This window comes from Cupressus sempervirens, chromosome 3 (genome assembly GCF_028749045.1).
Source record: "Cupressus sempervirens isolate cs-2001-9-10 chromosome 3, ASM2874904v1, whole genome shotgun sequence".
In the NCBI taxonomy this organism is placed as follows: domain Eukaryota; kingdom Viridiplantae; phylum Streptophyta; class Pinopsida; order Cupressales; family Cupressaceae; genus Cupressus; species Cupressus sempervirens.
Genome location: NC_143120.1, coordinates 385,831,979 through 385,851,762, shown reverse-complemented (window position 1 = coordinate 385,851,762; position 19,784 = coordinate 385,831,979). Strand labels below are relative to the sequence as shown.

Below are 19,784 nucleotides of genomic sequence, written 5' to 3'. Positions count from 1 at the left end.
TTCCAAATAGCATTGGAAAACAAGTTGGATGACGACGGAAGCTTACAAGAGCGGTTGAATAATTTGAATAAGCTGGAGGAGAAACTGTTGTTGGCACAGTGGGTGACGGAAGTGGCACAGAACAGATGCAAGCTCTGGCATGATAAGTATCTGAAATGTAGCAGATTCCAGCCGGGACAGTTAGTATTGAAGTATGATGGCCGCAACGAAATCAAGTCGGGAAAATTCAAGGTGAGGTGGGTTGGACCATACTAGATCGGGGAGGTTGGCGACAATGGAGCAATCAAACTGGCGACCTTGGATGGACAGGAGATGGCTCAGTCAGTTAACGGATCTAAATTGAAAATATACCACGCAAGAAGGTTGTCGTCGTTGTTGAATCCTCCGTCGTCGTCATTAAAGGACTCTTAGGCGGCGACGCTAACTGGAGGTACCTTTGTTATTTGATTTGAAAAAAGAAAAAAAAGAAAAAAAGAGAGGGGCCCCGCGGACAGAAAAGCCCCGTGGGCAACAGTCTGTCCGCGGGCGATAAAGACAAAAGCCCTGCGGGCAACTGACTGTCCGCGGGCGCGAAAGGCAAAGGCCCCACGGACAGTCTAGCCGCAGGTAAATAAAAAGCCCTGCCAGCAGCCTATTCGCGGGCTCTAAACTTAGAAAACTACTCCACCAGTAAGAGTTTTTCCTGCCATTCCGCCAGTAAGTTTTTTCGCCAGTCAATCCCCTCCTCTGGCCTATCCTGTCCGCGACAGCTTCCGCATATCACATACAGTGAGACAGCACGGAGATGGCCCACACAATCTTTGCATACAGAGTTTAGCCGTGATTTATAAATCAAAGATGGCCCATACATCAGAGAAGCAATGCCAGAATATCAGAAACGGCAAATACCTCTGCTTGAGAACATTGTGTAAGCCTGTAATTGCAGCGTGAATCACATACAAATATCAGACACAGCCATATAGCATTTCGCAGTTTGATACACGTATATATACAAGCCAATCGGCTCTCCAAGGGCAAGTGAAGAATTGATAATTGATAATTGATATATTCCTGTGTGGAAGACGCTCAACTTAGAGCATGGTAGGTTGCGATAGCAACTGTTGGTGCAAGGATTTTATTTATACATATCAGAGAAGACATCCATAATAAAGGAGCACAAGCTATTAATGATCAGACGGTAGCAGTTTCATGATCATCATTATTGAAGAGTTTTTTGGTCAAGTTGGTCCTCTCTATTTACAAGAGGTTGCACCGATACTGGACGTATGGAGCAACTAACGTTTTCACTGAGTGTGTTACATACAGTAAGACGCCTATTGAGAAGGTGCAGGGATTATAGCAGCTGGACAATCGTCAAGGTGAAGCGTTCTGATTTCATTAGTAGTAAAGCATGCCGTCACACACCCTCTCCGCAGGGTAGAAGAGTGGAGGAAAACGGATTCAGTCTTGGACCTCCTCGTTGGGAGCTTGATGCATTTCTTTTGCAAGAGGGCAACCCAGGGCAGCCACACTTAGCGGTCGTCTAACTTTTCTCCCCCACGGGGCGACTGGGCGGACAAATTTTTTTTTTTTTTTCAACTTTCCGCGGATTTACTGACCGCTTCCATTGCCTGCTACGGGAGTAAGGAGGGCCTGTATAGGAAAGACGATACCATTTTGCATGGAGTCAGTGGGCAAGCGGAAGTCGTGGAAGAGTCAATTGGCAGCAAATATGGAGAAGAATTCAAGAGTTTGGGTATCGGGGATTCGAGTTGCAGGCCCCTCCACTTCCAGTAGCAAGAAACAAAAGACGAAGGAGGAACTCACTTATCTCACCGTCCAGTTTGAGAGTCTTAGTGGGAGTGAATGCCGAAAGTGGTGGCAGGAAACACCGGAGGCAGACCAGATTAAACAGATTTTGATGCGGGCACAGGTGCATTGGGCCATCCAGCTTCCGATCTTTTCCATCGGGTTGTTCGAATCAGTATTGCGCACCATGATAAAGACATATAGCGCCCGGAGCAGAACAAGTACATTCTTGTAGAAGCAACAGCAGATGACGGTGTCCTTTAAGCCTAGGGATTTCACTAGGGTTTTCAGCATCCCTGGCCCCGATGGGAGGAAAGTGGAAATCAAGAACCATAAACTCTCACGAGAATGGAAGGAGCATTGAATAGATCTAGTGTGTCGGGATCTTACACCCATCGAGAGGTAGGCAGCGGTTCAGGGGACAAAGTGCAGAGGGCTTCGCAGGGACTTTATTCGGGAGGGTCATTGGCGATGTATTATTGACGTCATCAAGAGCAGGTTGACAGGCGCCACTCGAGCTTCAGATATAGCATTGCTGCAAATTGTGTTTATGAATGGTATCATGTAGGGAGTGGTATATGATTGGGCCTCAGTGCTTGCCGACAGGATGGAGGAATTCATGACTCTTCAGCACCGAACATTTTTTATGCCACACCATGCCATCGGGCTGTTTCTGGAGGCTGCAGCTAGCCAGATTCCACTAGATGGTTTTGAGGCTCCTCCAAGGGGCAAGTTGGCAGATGGGGAGCCTCCCATATTCTACTGGCGACACTTGGATACAGGAGGATCAGCGGCAGGTCACAAGAAAGTACTTCGTAGATTGGCTGCTTCCGGAGAGATAGATAGCAGATAGGAGGGCACTTCGATGAGTGACGGGGCTGAGTCCGTGGAAGAAGAGGTGAGCACATTGGCGAAAGTTGACGGTGAGGCAACGGGTAGTGGGTCCACATTCTTTACCCCCCTTCAGCTGTCAATTTCGGCGCACTTGACTACCTTTCTGACAGTCATTCCGGCATTTGGTCAGCACCATGCCTCGGTCCTTATGACTCCTCCAGCGGAGGCAAATGTCCCACGGACAATGACGGAGATGGTCCCACAGATAGCGACAAATGTTGTCCCACGGACAGTAGTCGAGATATTGCCGACGGCTGTAGCGGAGGTGATTCCAGTTGTACCAGCAGATGTCGTTGTTGTAGTCTCACAGAGAGCACAGTTGCCACCGCCGAAGCCTGAGCCGCAAGTTCGGTTGGAGGTCATTGATTGTGATGCAATTGTCACTGTTTCGTCATCTTTTTTAGCAGAGGCCGAGTCAGCTCAGCCAGTATCGGAGGAGAACATGGAGCTCGCGCAGTCAGACCAATCGGAGGTGATGGATAGAGCTAGTGAGTTTCTGAGGCAGCAGTTTCGACTCACTCCTGCGAAGCGGGGTCCATCCATTCAGTCTCCTAGGCGTTCAGGAACATCACCAACAGTACCAGAGCCTCAGCTTCAGGAGGAGGGAATGCCACATGCCGTGGTTGCGCCAACAATAGAGTAGGCGGCACCAGATGTGGGCATGGCTCCCACTGATGCGGAATGGTCATTGGAGGACTTCGCCAAGGAGGATTACGGGTCGGATGAGGATAGGTGCCGGGATTACCTCAGGAATATGAAGTTTGTGTTGAAGAAGGGACACGATGTGGCAATTCAGGCCCTGACTCAGTGGAGGGAGTGGCATTTGATCAGAGCATATATCCATGGGATTTGTCCTCGACGATTTCAGACTTGTTTTTTAGACAGGGGCTGGCCGGTGGTGGAAACAGCTGAGATGTTGGCAGATTGGGCTACTGAGCCGGAGTTGGGACCTAGTGACACCCCTATGATGAAGCTGGCACATGAGATTGTGCGATTGTACAAGGATGTTTACTATGGTCATTGGCATGGGGAGGCGGACAGGGTTGCAGCAGGGAGATCATTGATAGCTGAGAGTGAGGCTAGACAGAAGCTAGCTGCTGACTTGGCCAACCAGCAGGCAGCATGGGCCCTTGAGCGGGCAGCACTACTAGCAGATATGGCAGCAGTGGTGCAGGAGAGGGACGTGGCTAGGCAAGGTACAGAGGCGGCGGTCCGAGATAAGGATGCGGCTGAGCACGAGATGCAGTTAGCTAGGACGTAGGCTATGGATGCAACACTTCTTCTAAAGGAGGTCGTCGAAGTTAATTCTCAGATTCAGACAGATATCCACATCAAGACAGAGCAGGTGTATGAGTTACGTCGCCAACAACACACTTCTGGGATGCCCCCTTCTCTCTAGTATTTCTTCTGTTGTCTGTAAGTTGTCTCCTAATTTTGTTAGTCGTCAGGAGACGACGTTTTTTTTTTGGGGGATGGTGTCAGCCGACTGGATGGGTCCGACGGTGTTTTTGTAGCCGACAGATTGGTTGTCGTCGGTGTTTTGTATTTTGTAGCCAACGGGTAAATAGTTGTAGCGGATGTAATGTTGTGGCCGACGGACTCCTTCGGGAAGGTTTGGCGGTAGTATTTATATCCTGTCAAGGATCATTGTAAATCATCAATCATCTTCTATTACTCATCTTATGAAGCATAATGTATGTCTGGCATATGCGAATATAATTATGCTATTCTGTTCCATTGTCTGTATGCGTTCACTTATTTTACCAGTACGGTAAACAGGGTTCATTGTACATTTATTTATTCTATCACTATATTCACTTAATAATAATATTATAAATATAATATCATTATTAGGATATTCTTTTATTATAATTTAAGTGATTATATCTTATATCAGTCAATGTGACATTAATTTATAATAATAATATTATTAATATATTCTTTTATAATTTAGATAATTATATATTATGTCAATCAATGTAATTATATATTTTTATTATTTAATTATGATATGAATATAATTTTCATTATTTAATCTGACATTACATCGTCTAATTGTGTAACTAACAATCTTTGTATATGATAGCGAAAAAGGATAATGGTTTTTGTTCATATTTAAACAGTGTAACACGGGGAATTCCACCCCCCTCCCAAACCTCAAAGTACCCATCTCCAAGACGTCCCTGCACTAGGTACTTGAGCACCCCCACCTCCGTCATTCCGCAACCATGCTGCCGCTGGGATGTGTACTTGAATTTCTACTTGGATTTTGATTTTTTAATGTTACTATTGGGTATATAATATGTTACTATGTTGAATGTTCAATGGTTCTAGTACATGTCGCAATTTTTCTATGTTCAAGTATTTTAATTCGGTATGTTCTACTGAAACATCATTTCTTAACTAGCATTTCAACTTATAAGTGTATACTATACTATACCCTCCCTGTCCCATCCTCCCCTTGTCACTGTCCTGCGGCTGTCCCCCTGCCGTCCTGAAAATTAGGTCCATTTTCCTCTCATCCCAGAAATCCTCCCTGGTGTCCTGCCGTCCCAACGTACCCCAGTATTGCTGTTACACTGTATTTAAAGTTTGCCTTCTTTGTTATGTGTCTAAAGTTTAAACATTTAGTGTATATATTAATATTATGACTCATGATTCATATTTTCAGATTTCTTGTTTTGAAAGCTTAATGTCATGACTTACGATTCATATTTTCAGATTCTCTATAAAATATCAAAATTATATTTAAATTTTTTTAGGGATACCTACTTACCTGCCCACTGTTTTAAAATACAGTTGTACCTGTACTTGTACCCAAAGTGTCCAAGTACCCCTGTACCTGGGCACTTTTAAATAAAAAAACCCGGATGGATTCTCTCTCAAGATGGAATTGGGTTTTCCTCACTCCCATAAATTTCTGAAGGTTTCCTTCCTAAAAATGGCTGTTCCTATCAAGTCTAGCTGAAAATGGAGAAATTTCAAGTATCACATTTTAACAATCTCTTCAAAATGAGAACCACAGTCCTCCAGTTATAGGTTTTAGTTGCTTTTTTGGAAAAAATTGCCATTTTACTTTTTCCTTTATTTTGTTGCGACTGCCTTTTCAATTTCTTCCTGCACATTTTTTCTGCTCTTTTTATTAAGCAAAAGGCTAGCTCCTGTAAGTTTAGTAATAATGAAACCTTACATACAGAGAGTGCAAAATGACCTGATTAATAGACGGCCATGAATAATCACAGTCTAAAGAAACTTAGAAAGACCCATACTACATTCTGGAACAAAATAACCACTAACTACTAGCGGAGCATCTGAAGCTAAGAGTGCCTAGAAAACTTAATTTATCAACTGAGACCAACTTGCACACTATCACAGCACATGCACTATTAATAAGTACCAAGGAATATTTGGCTCCGTAGGTTTCTAGTTCAGAAGCTATATTATGAGATGTTTCCTTGCCAAGTCAAATGCTCGTGATATAGTATGCTCTGCTACAGAGAAGAACGAGGATTAAGTGCTCCAGAGCTATCCTCTTTTCAACATTTTTCTTGAGTAAAGTAGAAACTGTATCAAAAAAGTTAAAAACCTTGAAGACCTGTTGCCCTCATTCTTATTTATACCCCAGTGACAAAGAAAGGAAGATGTGATATGAACTTTTATACAACAATGTATCCATCAAGCATCCCAATTTCAGCTTCTGCACGAACTTTGGAGCTGAGTTTTTGTAAATATCTATTTTCCAAATGCTAATTGGCTAGAAAGGTTGTCCCAAACATCAGTATAATACTTCATTGCTATTCATTTGCCTTCTGAATCCAGGAGCAAAATATTCTTAACAACTGGGCGGGACTTCTTCATACTGAATATTGAAGAACATTCTACTGCACGTATTGTTTGGAAAACAATGGACTTTGCTGCAAATGATTAATTTGACCGCCACTTTCACTGGAAGCTTCGCATTTGAAGCCTTGATCCTAGGTGCGTGCTTTGTCACCAAACTAGGAACATTTGTGAGATAAGAAGATATTTGAACTGATGCTTTATCAAATCTTGTCATTAATCCGACCATATATAACTTGAACCATACTGAACTGGCAGTAACATACTTGACTGAATGTTTGGTAAATAAGACAGACCATTGAAGACACTCTTTCATCATGAAAATTGCTTTATAAGCGCTGTCCATTCTAATATTTGGAGCAGAGAATATCCTTGAAAGAAACTGTTGATTTGGATGCAATGCCTATATGGGTCTACTGAATTTGGATTTGGCGCTGTGGTCCACAGCAACACCTATGCAATTGCATACCTACTCTTTAGAACTGTCCATGTGCTACAAAACTGATATCATCACACATTGAGCAGAAATACCAGCAGATCGGATCGTTGTAGGTGAGAACTGTCTTGTTTCATTGCCAGAAAACTGATAGATCACCATTTCCATAAGCCGACAATGGAATGAGAAGTTCCTTTTAATGTCAGTGATGTGGTCATCCGCTTCAAATAGACTAGATAATTCCAATGCTGAAAAAATATGACAGCCTGAGTGGATAGATGAAGCCATATTGGCCAGATAATCCGCCATTCTGTTGGCCTCCCTGAAGATATAACGAATGCTTTTCTTGCTATTTTTCCTCGAATGCTTTTATTTAATATTTTCTTGCATGTCACTTTCAAAGAGAAAACTACTTTGAATTTAACACTTTTAGAAACTTGGCCTTTCCATAGTCCAAAATAAAATGAATCAAAATAGCGATAAAGTTAAATATTTAATCTAATTTTGTAAAACAATTTATGATTATTTAATTTAGTTGCTTTGGAGTTTGGACTATATCAAACCATGTTAAAGACAAAGTCCACTCTACTAGCACTACAAGAAATGTCAGTTGTCTCTGTCAGTGCTTGTCAACTGACTTCCTTACAATAGGAAGTATAGGTGCCTGAAAAGGCTTACAAAAAGGCGTTGCACTTCTTGTCTGGATAGCAAACTACTTTTGTCAACACCGCTAGAATTCCCTAATTTTATGATAAATCAATGTTATATTAAACAGAGTAGACGAAATCTCCAAATTTATTGTGTTCCTAAAAGAAACAATCATGAACTAAAGACAAAAATGGAAAACAACTACTTAATTAACTAAAGAAAAATTATGACGATCATTAAAGAAAATTACAATATTCAAATACACTCCGTTAATGGTCATCATCTAACTATCCTTCAAAAGACTATACATGTCTTGTCGTCATAAATTCTTTAGAATATTCTGCTGCTGTTGAGACCTTCCATGGAACTGCAATATTTTTGACCAAGAGCAGCTAAGAAAACAAAAAAGGTTGTTCCCTTCTACAGTATGGGCTAAAACAAGAGACAAGATCCTGCTACTGACTCTGCAATTGAGATGAGGTTGCTACTAACCCTCCCAGAATTCGCAAAACCTCTGACCACAAATCAGTCACAAAACGTCCAACTTGATGTTGGATAACAAAACAATCATTACCCGTAGACAAAGACTCATATTGAGAGTAACTACCACAATTTTGAGGAAAAATCGAGAAACCCTCCAAATTTTTGCAGATGAGCACGACGGCCCAGATGGGACTGCAAAAAGTCATGGTCTTTTACGGAAAAAAATTAAAAACCAAATGAATTGCTGACACAAAATTTGAGATATTAATTAGGATACAGAACATGGTCTTTAAGGAAAAATGGTGTAAACATTAAAACCTTTCTAGAAATTGGAGAACCCTCCCCAATAGGAGAAAACCCTTAATGTTTGAGGAAAAAATTATAAGCGTAGAATATTTTTTTCCAACAGACAAACTTATTAAAACCTACCAGAAATTTTTGAAATGGGAAAAAAATTATGAAAACCAATCAATTTTTTTTAAGGGAAAATATAATGAAAACCCATTAAAGTCTTTTCAACGGAAAAAGTAATGAAAACCAATGAGACATTTTTTGAGTGAAAAAATTGTGAAATTCCACTAGAAATTATTTAAGGGTTAAAATTCTGAAACCCGTTAGAAATTTTTTTAAGGAAAAGAAAATTGAAACCCATCATAATTTCTTTTTTAGTGGAAAATATTATAAAAGCCTATTAGAGGAGACTTCATGTGGCAAAACAAGAGACTTTGCATTGTAAGACAATACATGCAAGCAACGTGCAAGTACATGCAACTCACAGATTGCACATTGAAGCAACATCAATCTTGATGCAACAAACATGGAAGTAAATGCAACCTTTAGAAATCAGAGACTTCTACTTGAACCAAGAAATCATGTAAGTCAAAGGCTCAACCAGATTTGTAATTTTCAGCAAAAATCTTTGTAGACAAACCACAAAATTTTCTTAAAATACCTTCAACGATTTTTATTTTGAAAAATTAATAAACAGTATTCTTGGAAAAAATCCATATCACAAGAAGCCTAAATTTATTAAGAAAAATTCACCAAATTTTATGAAATTCCATATTACCTCTCCGATAACCATGTTATGGTCGATGAATGTTATGTTAAATAGAGGAGATGAAAGCTCATTGTATAGATCTACAAAGATGATGTTTGTAAAGAAAACAATCGTAAAGTAAAGAGGAAAGTAGAAATTACTTAGTAGACTAAACACTAACTAATATGACCATTAGAGAAATATTACAATATTCTAATGCCTAACACCTTTCATTAGTCTACGGTGATCACACAAATAGGCTAGTGGTCTCTCCATGCCAAACTGACTTCCGAATAAGACATATTATAGGTAGAATTTAATATAACTCTTACAGTGGTGCCAAAGGACCATATGGGGTTAGATTTGCTTTTGCAAACAGTCTGGTATTTGTGCATGGATTTCAATAAACTCAACTCCTGGCCCTAGATGCCTGCATAGGGTGGGATAGCATATGTGAGAACTTATAAGGTGAAATTCTTTGTTTTTATGGGCGTTTATATTCACTGTAATATGGCTATGCAAAACGTAGAAACTTATTGTGATTACTTTTGATGAAGGATTTTTCTTTCATACTTTTCACTTGTACTGTATGGTTAAAATTTATGTAACTGAGCACTGTATAAATGTGAATGATTTTGTTTTTAATGTTGTTCCTGTTCTTATGGTCATATTTGTACATTCTATCTTTAAATGCATTCTCACCTTGTTTTAGTAATTCTTTTAGGCTAGATTATTTTCCATAAGTAGAATCTTTGTTAACCTGTTTCTGCGTTGTACCTGATATGCTGTTATGTCCTTTATTATTATAAATTTTAGACAATCATTGTTATTCTTATCTTATGTTACAAGATGATAATTATCGTAATATTATTGATTTACTTGACTTTTCAGTCTTTTGAAAATATATGTTCTTTTTTAGATCTAGTTGTATATGCTAGCACTTCTTTTAATAGTTTGTAAATGTTTCCTCATTAGAGAGAGCCAGCTCTAACAGATGGAAATGAGGCTTTGTGGAACTTCGTGTGCTTTGCTGGTGAAGATCATAGTAGCTACCAAACGCTTGTAGCATTCTTAAGCTTGCTTAGTACGCTGGTAAGATTATCATTTGTTTATAACAGTAGTTGCTTAGAGGTTTATGTGTTGATATTATTTTCTTATGTTTGTAAAGCATCATGCTCTGTTGTATTTCATGTAAAGATATTGTTTGTTGATCTGTTATGTTGTAAATTTGCTTGATGATGTTTTATATGTTTGTGTTTAAATTAACAGGCATCTAGTGAGGAAGGTGCTAAGAGAGTATTCCAATTGCTTCAAAGCAAAGCAATTCGAAATGTCGGGTGGCATATACTTTTCAACTCTCTTAATGTTTATGAACAAAAGTTCAAGAGATGCCTGCAAAATACAAGAGCTTTATTGCCTAGCTTCCAGGAAGGTGATGCCAGGGTATTGGTAGCATATTTGAGGGTTCTGCAGAGGGTACATTTCAATTCCCTCTTTGCTTTTAAATGTTAAATTCTATATTGGACTCATGAATTGAGAATTGTGGTTAACTTGTATCAATTTATTAGCTTTTCATTTGTAGGATCTGTACCACATGTTCCTGTGTAAAGGAAATTGTCGTTTAAGTTATTATATGCATTGTATTCTTTTTCATAATGTTGCTTTTTTAGAAGGAAATATATTCAAATATACTGTTTGGTCTAAGTTTCGTGCTATGCTACTTGGCATCCATATTCTTTTGTTTCAGGTAATACAGAATGGGAATTCAGTGGAAAAATTGCTATGGTTCCCTGATATAGAACCTTTGTTTAAGTTGTTGCCATATGAAAATGTTCCTCCATATCTGAAGGTTTGGAAAACACATAAAACAATTTTGAAATTTACGGCTTCTTGTATTAGTCATCATTTACATTTGTGGGTGATATTTTCTAAATGAATTAATTTGCAGGGTGCATTGAGGAATGCTATTTCTACATTTGTGGAAGTGTCCCCTACCCTGAAAGATTCAGTCTGGAGTTTACTGGAGCAGTATGATCTTCCAGTAGTGGTAAAACCCTCTGTGCTTGGCAATAGTTCACAGGAGGTTCCTTCTCAGGTATTTATAGGTTTTAATTTTGCAAAGTATTTCAGTTCATTATAATTTAATGCTTGAAATTATATGAAATGATTTTTCATCCTTGATGTTTGTTCAAATTATTTAATTGCAGAAATGATGGATGCATCGATAAATGATTTGACAGTCTTATTGTTTACGGGTTCTGTAGTGATTATTCATTAAAAGTACAATAATGCTCCGATTCAATCTTCCTTTTCGATTTTTGTTATACTAATGTTGTCCAGAGTTGCTCAGAAAGCACATTTCTTCTATTTACTGGCTTTATAATGAAATTAGTAAAGGATAAACTAAAATGCAAGATAAATTGTTCAAACATTTCCCTTAAAGTGTAGAATTAAAATATTTAATTTTTTATTTAATAAAAGAATAATTGAATGTTATGCAAAAATGGCTTAACTCAATGGAAAGTTAGAGAAGAAAATAGTGCTAATGTCTACAATTGGTGAAGGTAATGAATGAGAGTTGCAAGGATATGTTTTTGACAAATTAAACATATTGTTAAGTTGGTTAGATTGTAGTGTGGAATGATATAAAGATAAGAAATGAATATTTTTAATACCTATCAATTTCTTAAAATTGTAACAGCTTGCTTTAAGGTCAATAAGTCGTGCGCACTGATAAGTATTCTTAAAGCTCACCACATTTATACAATTTGAAGTAAGAAACATTGTAGATTGATCTTACGGTGCTATGATGGTTTTATACAGAATGTGTATTACAGTGTTAATCAGAAGTTCTATCTACCATAATCACTAGTGAGAGCTAAATCCAATTTACAACCAGTACCTTACCGTAATACCATGCAATGAGAAGGGAATGATATCTTGTGAGACCTCGCCCCGACCCATCGTAGCGTAGTGATACATTACCCTTATTTTGTTATTCACGACTCGAGATGTCGAGACATTATCTGATGCTTAGAACATATTTTATTATTTCATGTTGTGCGATGTTATTTCCAGATATATTTGATGATTGTCATTTAATGTTCATGTATATGTATGTTGACGAAATCAGTAGATGTAGGATTGAGATTTGATTTAAGATATTTCAAATGGTTAAGAATTATGAAGGGAGAAGAAACTTTATTAATGTATGTTTTAAATTATGAAAATTTATGATACATATACGTTTATATACATGTGATTTTACGGGACTACTGATGTGTGCAATGAGTGTGCAGATATTTAGCCAAGAAACCCTACGGAGGAACAAAACTGATCTCCATGTGCTAAAATTTGGAAACCCTATTGTTCGTAATTATGCTTTTTCAGTGTCGCTTGACACTCGTAAAATGTTTATGTGCTTAATTTGCTAGTTAGAATTGTTAGATGGACCTATTTTATTCCTAGATTTTATTTTGTCTCTAAAACTCTTTCCTAAGGCTTTTAACATGTTTTTATTCTAACTAAAGGGTATGGGTATGGGTTAGGGGTCTTTTCCAACCCCTAAGCCCCTAGCTTTGACTTTTGAGGTCACTCAAAAAGTCCCTTTTTGCCTTTGTGCGAAAATTGCAAGTGGTTGTCATGAGTTGTCTTACCCCATCTCCTTTTAGAGTTTAACCATGGTGTAGGTTGAGTTAGGAGTTTCTAGTGTGGCTAGTGGATGGAAATAGTTATTGCTCCTTTTTGGGTGGTTGAGTTGGAGGCTTATTTAGAGGCCTTCCTTGGTCTAGTGGTGGGGGTTACTCAATCTCTATTTTTAGAGAAGATTTCTTGAAGCTTGAAGGAAGGAGGGATACTCTACTCAAATTGGTTCATTGCCATTACCTCTTTGTGAAGGTAGGAAACTCCCACCTCCCTTATTCAGTTTTTGTGTTTTGGTTCATGTTCTTGTTACCTTGTTGTTGTTTTACTATTGTATGGTTGTGGGTATGTTGGGAAGATTTGTAAACCTTGTTATTTTGGTTGTTTTCCTTTCTTGTTTATGTTTGCAATTTTGAGTTCCTTGCATGGGTGTTTTGGTATTACTCACCCTAGGAGAGGGCAGAAGTGACCAATTTTGGGAGAGGTCTGTTTAGTTGGACTCCAACCTGTGTAGAGTCTCTTCTCAGGATGAGAAGAGGGATAAAGGGTATGGTGTTATGGGCCCCTACCCGTCAGCACAAACCTGGTATGAGTATGGCAAGTTTAAATGGAAGAACGGAAGTTCTTGGTTATTGGCCCCGGTTGGGCATCTGAATTGGCGTTGTGCTTGACTTCTCCAGTTGGAAGAATCCACCTCTCCCTAGTCTTGATTCATTGTGAATCCTATTGTGTAAACCGTGTATGATTATGCATGCTTGATGTTCTTTTGGCTCTGCTTGGTTGTCACCCGATCAGCTATTGATTTCCTCCATGGTTCTTGAAATGAGATTCAGAAAATATTACAAACTCCTTGATTATGATTATGAAGAAAATTGGATAAAATTGTTGTAAATGGGGATTGATATCCTATGAAATTGTATTTTTAAAACCTCATTGTATATGGCAACGAAGCCGGGTTTTCTTCCTGGTTCTTTCCCGGCTGAGCCTTTAATCAGGATTACCAATAAAATTGGTGCTGAGCATATTTGGTTATCATGTGATCTAAATTGTGTATTAAATTTAATATGGTTGCACATTAAAAACAAATAATTAAGAATAACGGATAATGTTATGAATTATGATATTTCAAGTTTTTAAATTGTTATAGAAGAACAATTTGATTGAATGGATTTCCAGTTGATGTATAAGTATTAGATGAATCAGGATCCCTACATGGAGAATTCAAATTATCTCTTCCTTGTTTAATTTCCCTTTGAACGAATTAATTGGACTAAGAGATTATGTATTTCCTTGAATGCTAAAGCATAAATCTGTTAGTTCTCTTTAACCTTGCTATGGATTGTTTTTCGGCTGCATTAAGTTTTATGTTGATTGTTATATGAATTATCACCCTAAACTTAACTTAGTCCAATGAATAACTCACATTATCAATTGTAATATCTTATCATGAGGAACTTAGACTACTGAAGTAGGAAACCAAATAGGAACAAATCAATGATGCTAAATTTGGCAAATTTTCCAAGCTTTCATATATGATGGAACGAAGACTATGACCATGCATACAGTTTCACTTTTCTTTTATGATTGTTAGATCCTCATGAATAAAGCATTGCATTAGTGAATGGAACGAATAATTCAACTCTTGATAGACTCTGGATGTACCAAGTCATTATCGATTTGTCTATAAAGGAAATTAATAACGTATTTAACCCTTGAATCAATCCATTTTAGAAGTGATAGAAATTGCATTGAATCATATCTTAATCATTGAGTAGATTTAAAGAAGCACTATTAATTTTGCAAGCCATAAGAAACGTTAAGAATTAATACTTGGGATAGCATTAGCAATATGTTAACCTTTCAATTTTTGACCTAACAAAAAAAAAGAGAGTAAATTAACCTTTCATACCATCCCCTTAAGAAAATTTTCAAAAAAACACCCACCTACAGGATGTTGGAAATTGTATGGAGAAAAGATTTATTTCCCTTGTTGAACAGAGAATATTCCATTTGATTCTTGATTTCAAATTTCATTAATAATCAATAGTTTAATTGTGATTAACCCAAGTAACTTATTATAGTCTTTAATATCTTATTTGATATCTTAAGTATTTAAACTTGCAACCATAAAACTTTATGGCATAAATGCCTCACCTCCTTCTTCAACGTCAGTATGGAGGGAAGAGTATAGTGATGTTTTGAATTATATATAAAAGTCTAAGTCATCATAAACGATGACGTCACCCCCGTCCCCTCATCTCGCCTTGGGCCAAGCGTCCTGAGAAAAGGGTAGCTCACGTCTTCTTTGGCTTGGGTGCATTAGTTTCTAAGGTTGTTTGTGTTTATTTTCCCCCTTGTTTATCGCTGACCTTGGGGCTCGTCCTTGCTAGATGGGACGGAGTACACTGACGCAGGTCAGCGAGCTTGGGCAGTGCGCTCAGCTCTTGGGATGAGCACAGGGCTTTGGGCAGGGGGGGGGGTTTGGTTGAGTTAGTAGGTGTGTAGGGGGGGGGGGGGGGGGAGCTTAGAATAGGGGGGCTAGTTGTAGGTAGTTTCCCATGTAAGTTTTCTTTTAGTTGTATTAGTATGTTTAGTTAGTTTATTAATTATTTTAAGTTGTGTATTATTAAAATGTTATTAAAATGTTAGAGTTTAGTTAAGTTGTAGTTAGATTAGGAGATAGTGTTTAGTTAGTTTTAAACTTTAAGTTTAGTCTTAGATTAGTTAGTTATTTCGTTATTTGATCTTAGTTTCTTTATTAATATTTGTTTTATATATATATATCTAGTTAGTTTAAAATGAAACTTTAAATTGTTAAAGTGTACTTAGTTTAATTTAATAAAGTTTTAAGTTAACGTTGAAATTACTTTAAATCTTTTAATTATTAAGTTAGTTGATAACTATGTTGTGTAATTTTGAGTTGGTTTTAGGTTATCCGTTTTAATATATTTAGTATAAATTTTAAACATTTAAAGTTTTAGCAACTCATTATGAACTATTATCTTGTTCCATTACGTTAGCATATGTTAAACAAATAGAGAATGTTGGATTGTTTCCTTTATCTTTTAGCCAAAAGTTAAGTGTAACTTACATTGTTAGTATCTTTTGATATGTTTAATTCTTAAATAGCATAACTCAAGATCGATTTCAATCTAATAACAAAAGTTTCAAAATCTCAATGATGTAATCGCCCTTATGTTTATAACCTTAAGACGTAAAGCAAAGAACCTGTACTAAAACTATACTCAATCATTTCAAACCTAGTGCATGTTTAATTATTAATTTAAAAAAAAAATAAAAAAAAATAAAAAAAAATGTGTGTGTGTTTTTGCCCTCTTAGTTTGGGCATGACATATCTTTTATTAATTCCAATATAGTCCATACAAATATGCCCCTTTCCTTCATCTGGACAGTTCTTATATATTATTCTTGTTGGTTAAGTAAACCAATGGACACATCTCTTCACTAAAACTAATTACCCAACTCCCCTTCTAACAACTTTTAACATCAAGTATACTAATTGTTTATTACTGACCTACAAACATCAGTGGAAATGTAAATTTGACTCCAACCGTGACTAATTGAAAAGAAGACTGCTTGTTTCTCTCTCGCTTTCTTTTTGTTTTTTTATTAGTGACATCTCTTGCTGGCTCAGTTGATCATCTCATTCTTTGCAATTTTTTCTCACTGGTGTTACCTGAACTGGTTAAACTTCACAGTTTTAATTACCAGCTCTGCACATTTGTGGACACTAACTTAGCTTCCCCAAAGCTGATTGTACAAATCTGTGTGTAGTGTATGGTATGACTAAAGTTGCTTGTAGGAGCAAATTTTTTGACATTCAAGTAATACAGCCACCTGTTCGGGTTTGGTTTTAGGGTAAAGTTCACAGTTTTGGCCAAATGTTTTTGGTGGATCGGGTTCACCCATACCAAAACATATAAAATGCATAATTTTATGCATGTTTGCAGCAGTAAAGTTCCGAATGCACCTCCATGTAACTATTTATAACAAAAAAACAAACCATCATATTAATAGTCAAATATTAGTCAAACTCAAATGTCTCAATATATATTAAAGTTAAAAAATAACAACATCGAGCCAGCAATCAGTCATCATTGATCAAATACCATATGGGTCATAAAAAATATCATCATCATGATCCATATTAGATGATGTATCTAATGGTAAATTAGAAGAACCACAAGTACTGCCATTGACACTGACATTGTCACCACCGCTAACACTAATACTCTGATGCTCACTTGTTGGGTCATGGTCATTGACAGTGATGGTCATTTTCAATATCAATGTAGTGAATTCGGCAATGGAAGCATCCAAGTCGGTACACTCTGGCTTGATATCCCACTTTTTGTCCACTCTTCTTTGTAGCTACTGTTCATACATCTCATCGATTTTTATAATTCTCTTCTTCCACTTTAATATTAAATCAGTTTAAGTTTTCCTTAATCATTATTTGAGTTTGCTTTTTTATTTATCAAATATGCAATCTAGCTGTGTGAAATTCAGTGAATAATATCCTCGAGATACACTTATGAGATTAGAAGCTTAAGAGATTTTGAATCTTATCAACTCAAGGTGTTTTCACATCGGTACTTTGAATTGCTCAAGAGAGGGTTTTTGAACAAGCTTCTTGTGCACCATCTAGATCAGATACTCCTAAAATTGAGTAAAATGTAGAGTAACATCAATCACTGCATTTTCTGTTTAAACTGATAGATCTACTATGTTTGGTTCTCAAGCAGGTTTATGAAATGAGATATGAACTAAATGAAGTTGAAGCAAGGAGAGAAGAATATCCATCAACACTTTCTTACTTAAACTTATTGAATGTGCTAATTGAAAAGGAAACTGATTTAAGTGATAATGGCAGAAGGTAATCTATACACAGTTTGAAGTAACTGAAATGTGACCTTCAGTATATGTTTTGTAACTTGTAAAGTTTCTTGATTTATGCCACAATGCATAGCATATTTATATTAATGTAGCCTGCGTTTATATTTATTGTATGTCATAGGTTTGTTGGGATTTTTAGCTTTGTTCGTGATCAGGTATTTGGGCCATTCTCACAAAGAGCATATGCTGATCCAGTTGAAAAATGGCAACTAGTAGTTGCTTGTCTCCGACATTTCCAATTGTGAGCTATCTTCTATTGTGTATGATTTTAGTGCTCGAAATATTGTTGTATATTATTAATCAACATGCTTTCAGTTATAGAATGATAGGAATGTGAAATAAATAATTTTTCAATCGACAGATGAAAGCTTTGGTGTTGGATTTTGATGGTTATTGTTAGCTTGCAGGATGTTAGGTATGTATAACATTGAAGACTACAATGGACAAAATACAATGAATCAGCTTCCACAACCTGATCATACAGCAGCATCACCAGATGATCTCACAATGCACATTCCAGCAATAGAGTTGATGAAGGTATACACAGGAAGATGTTTATTAATAGATCATATTTGACATTAATGTATAGTATGTGAGGAAAACATGTTTTATGTTCTTTGGAGATATTTAAAATAACAGTATCTATCCAAGTTGTTTCCTGTTGTGGCTGATTTTAAATTGGGTTCTGTTGTCCTATTCTATTTATTTGTTGACATTAATATATTCTTTTACTTTGTTTTCTCTATGAATTTTTAAATTTTTAAAAATTCAATAGTGACGTGCTTTGTAATTTACATGTACTTATTGTATAATAGAAGATTTTAAGTTGAGATTTTGGTTTCAAATGGCTATTTCACATGTTCCCAATTTATAATCACAGAACCTTATGTACATGTTTACAATTACATGAAATTTAATGTATTCTCATTTTCAAATAATGATTTATCACTTCTCTTAGTTGGCTTTAGCTTGATGAAATGTTGATGCTGACCTATAACATCAACGGTTTCTGTTTTTTTTCTTCGAGATTCCAATATCAATACAAATCCTAGAACTTATTATCTCTTTTGTCAGCCACCACAATTCATAGACAATTGAGATAGGCTAATTGATTGCACAATTTGTTTGCAAGTTTCAAAGTAGCGATATAGTTTGCCTTTCATCATTTTATTGTAAACATTTTATACTGAGGATCTATAATGTATATGATCAATGTCTTATCAATTTTAATTATCTGAATATTTTAGATTTCCCTATTTTTAAAAATTCTTCCCTTTGTCATCACCTAGAATGACCTCGAAAAAGTCAATCCATAAAGTGCATCCCCTTGTTAGCTATCATCCCTATTGTGGAAACTTTGTGGAACATAGTGTTCTTTGCTTCTATTTTTCCCCTTTGTGAGTTCTTCCAGGTTTCTCTTCTTAAAACTTTTTGTTGTAAACTCTTTTATTCTCCCCTTTGTCATCACCTAGAATGACCTTGAAAAAGTCAATCATAAAGTGCATCCCCTTGTCAGCTATCATCCCTGTTCTGGAAACTTTGTGGAACATAGTGTTCTTTGCTTCTATTTATCACCTTTGTGAGTCCTTTCTGGTTTTTCTTCTTGGAACTTTTTGTTGTAAACTTTTTATTCTCAATTGCCATTTACCTAGTTTTGCTCATTCGTGGATATCAATATAATAGTGATATTGCTATCAAGATTGAGCTATGTAGTTTTCAAGTTAAACTTATTGACCCATGTTTAATGAGTAGTGGCTCCCACGAACCCATCACTCATGAGAATGGATGGAACACTTAGCACTCATTGCATCTAGGTGATGCACATAGGGGTGAAGCATCGAGACTTCCCAAGAGATCACCCATCCCAGTACTACTCTGGATCGAGTGTGCTTGACTACAAAGTTTCCTCCCTGGTTAATCCGACTCTGTTTGCAACTTCATTTGTAATACCTTCAACAAGTGTTGTGCCCTAAGACGACATTTTATGCTGACTCATTATCCATTCTTATCCCACCATTGGTTGTATTCCCTTTGAATACCCATTGGCTATTTTAGGGTGGGCTCTCCTCAGATCTGCATTGAGACAAATTAGCTTGA

General features: G+C 36.9%; 1 protein-coding gene across 7 annotated transcripts in view; it reads left to right on the top strand.

Annotated features, from left to right (window-relative positions):
- EMB3142 (nuclear pore complex protein (DUF3414)) overlaps nt 1-19,784 on the top strand; it is a 314,519-nt gene that overhangs the window by 94,414 nt on the left and 200,321 nt on the right. For 4 of the 7 annotated variants that reach the window (XM_089819934.1, XM_089819930.1, XM_089819933.1 and 1 more), the window contains exons 12-18: nt 10,104-10,220; nt 10,398-10,604; nt 10,876-10,977; nt 11,077-11,223; nt 17,534-17,667; nt 17,809-17,928; nt 18,095-18,224. In XM_089819934.1, coding sequence (XP_089676060.1) covers nt 10,104-10,220; nt 10,398-10,604; nt 10,876-10,977; nt 11,077-11,223; nt 17,534-17,667; nt 17,809-17,928; nt 18,095-18,224 — 957 coding nt within the window. The remainder of the gene's footprint in view (nt 1-10,103; nt 10,221-10,397; nt 10,605-10,875; nt 10,978-11,076; nt 11,224-17,533; nt 17,668-17,808; nt 17,929-18,094; nt 18,225-19,784) is intronic. The other 3 variants (XM_089819936.1, XM_089819932.1, XM_089819931.1) reach the window with 1 other exon arrangement.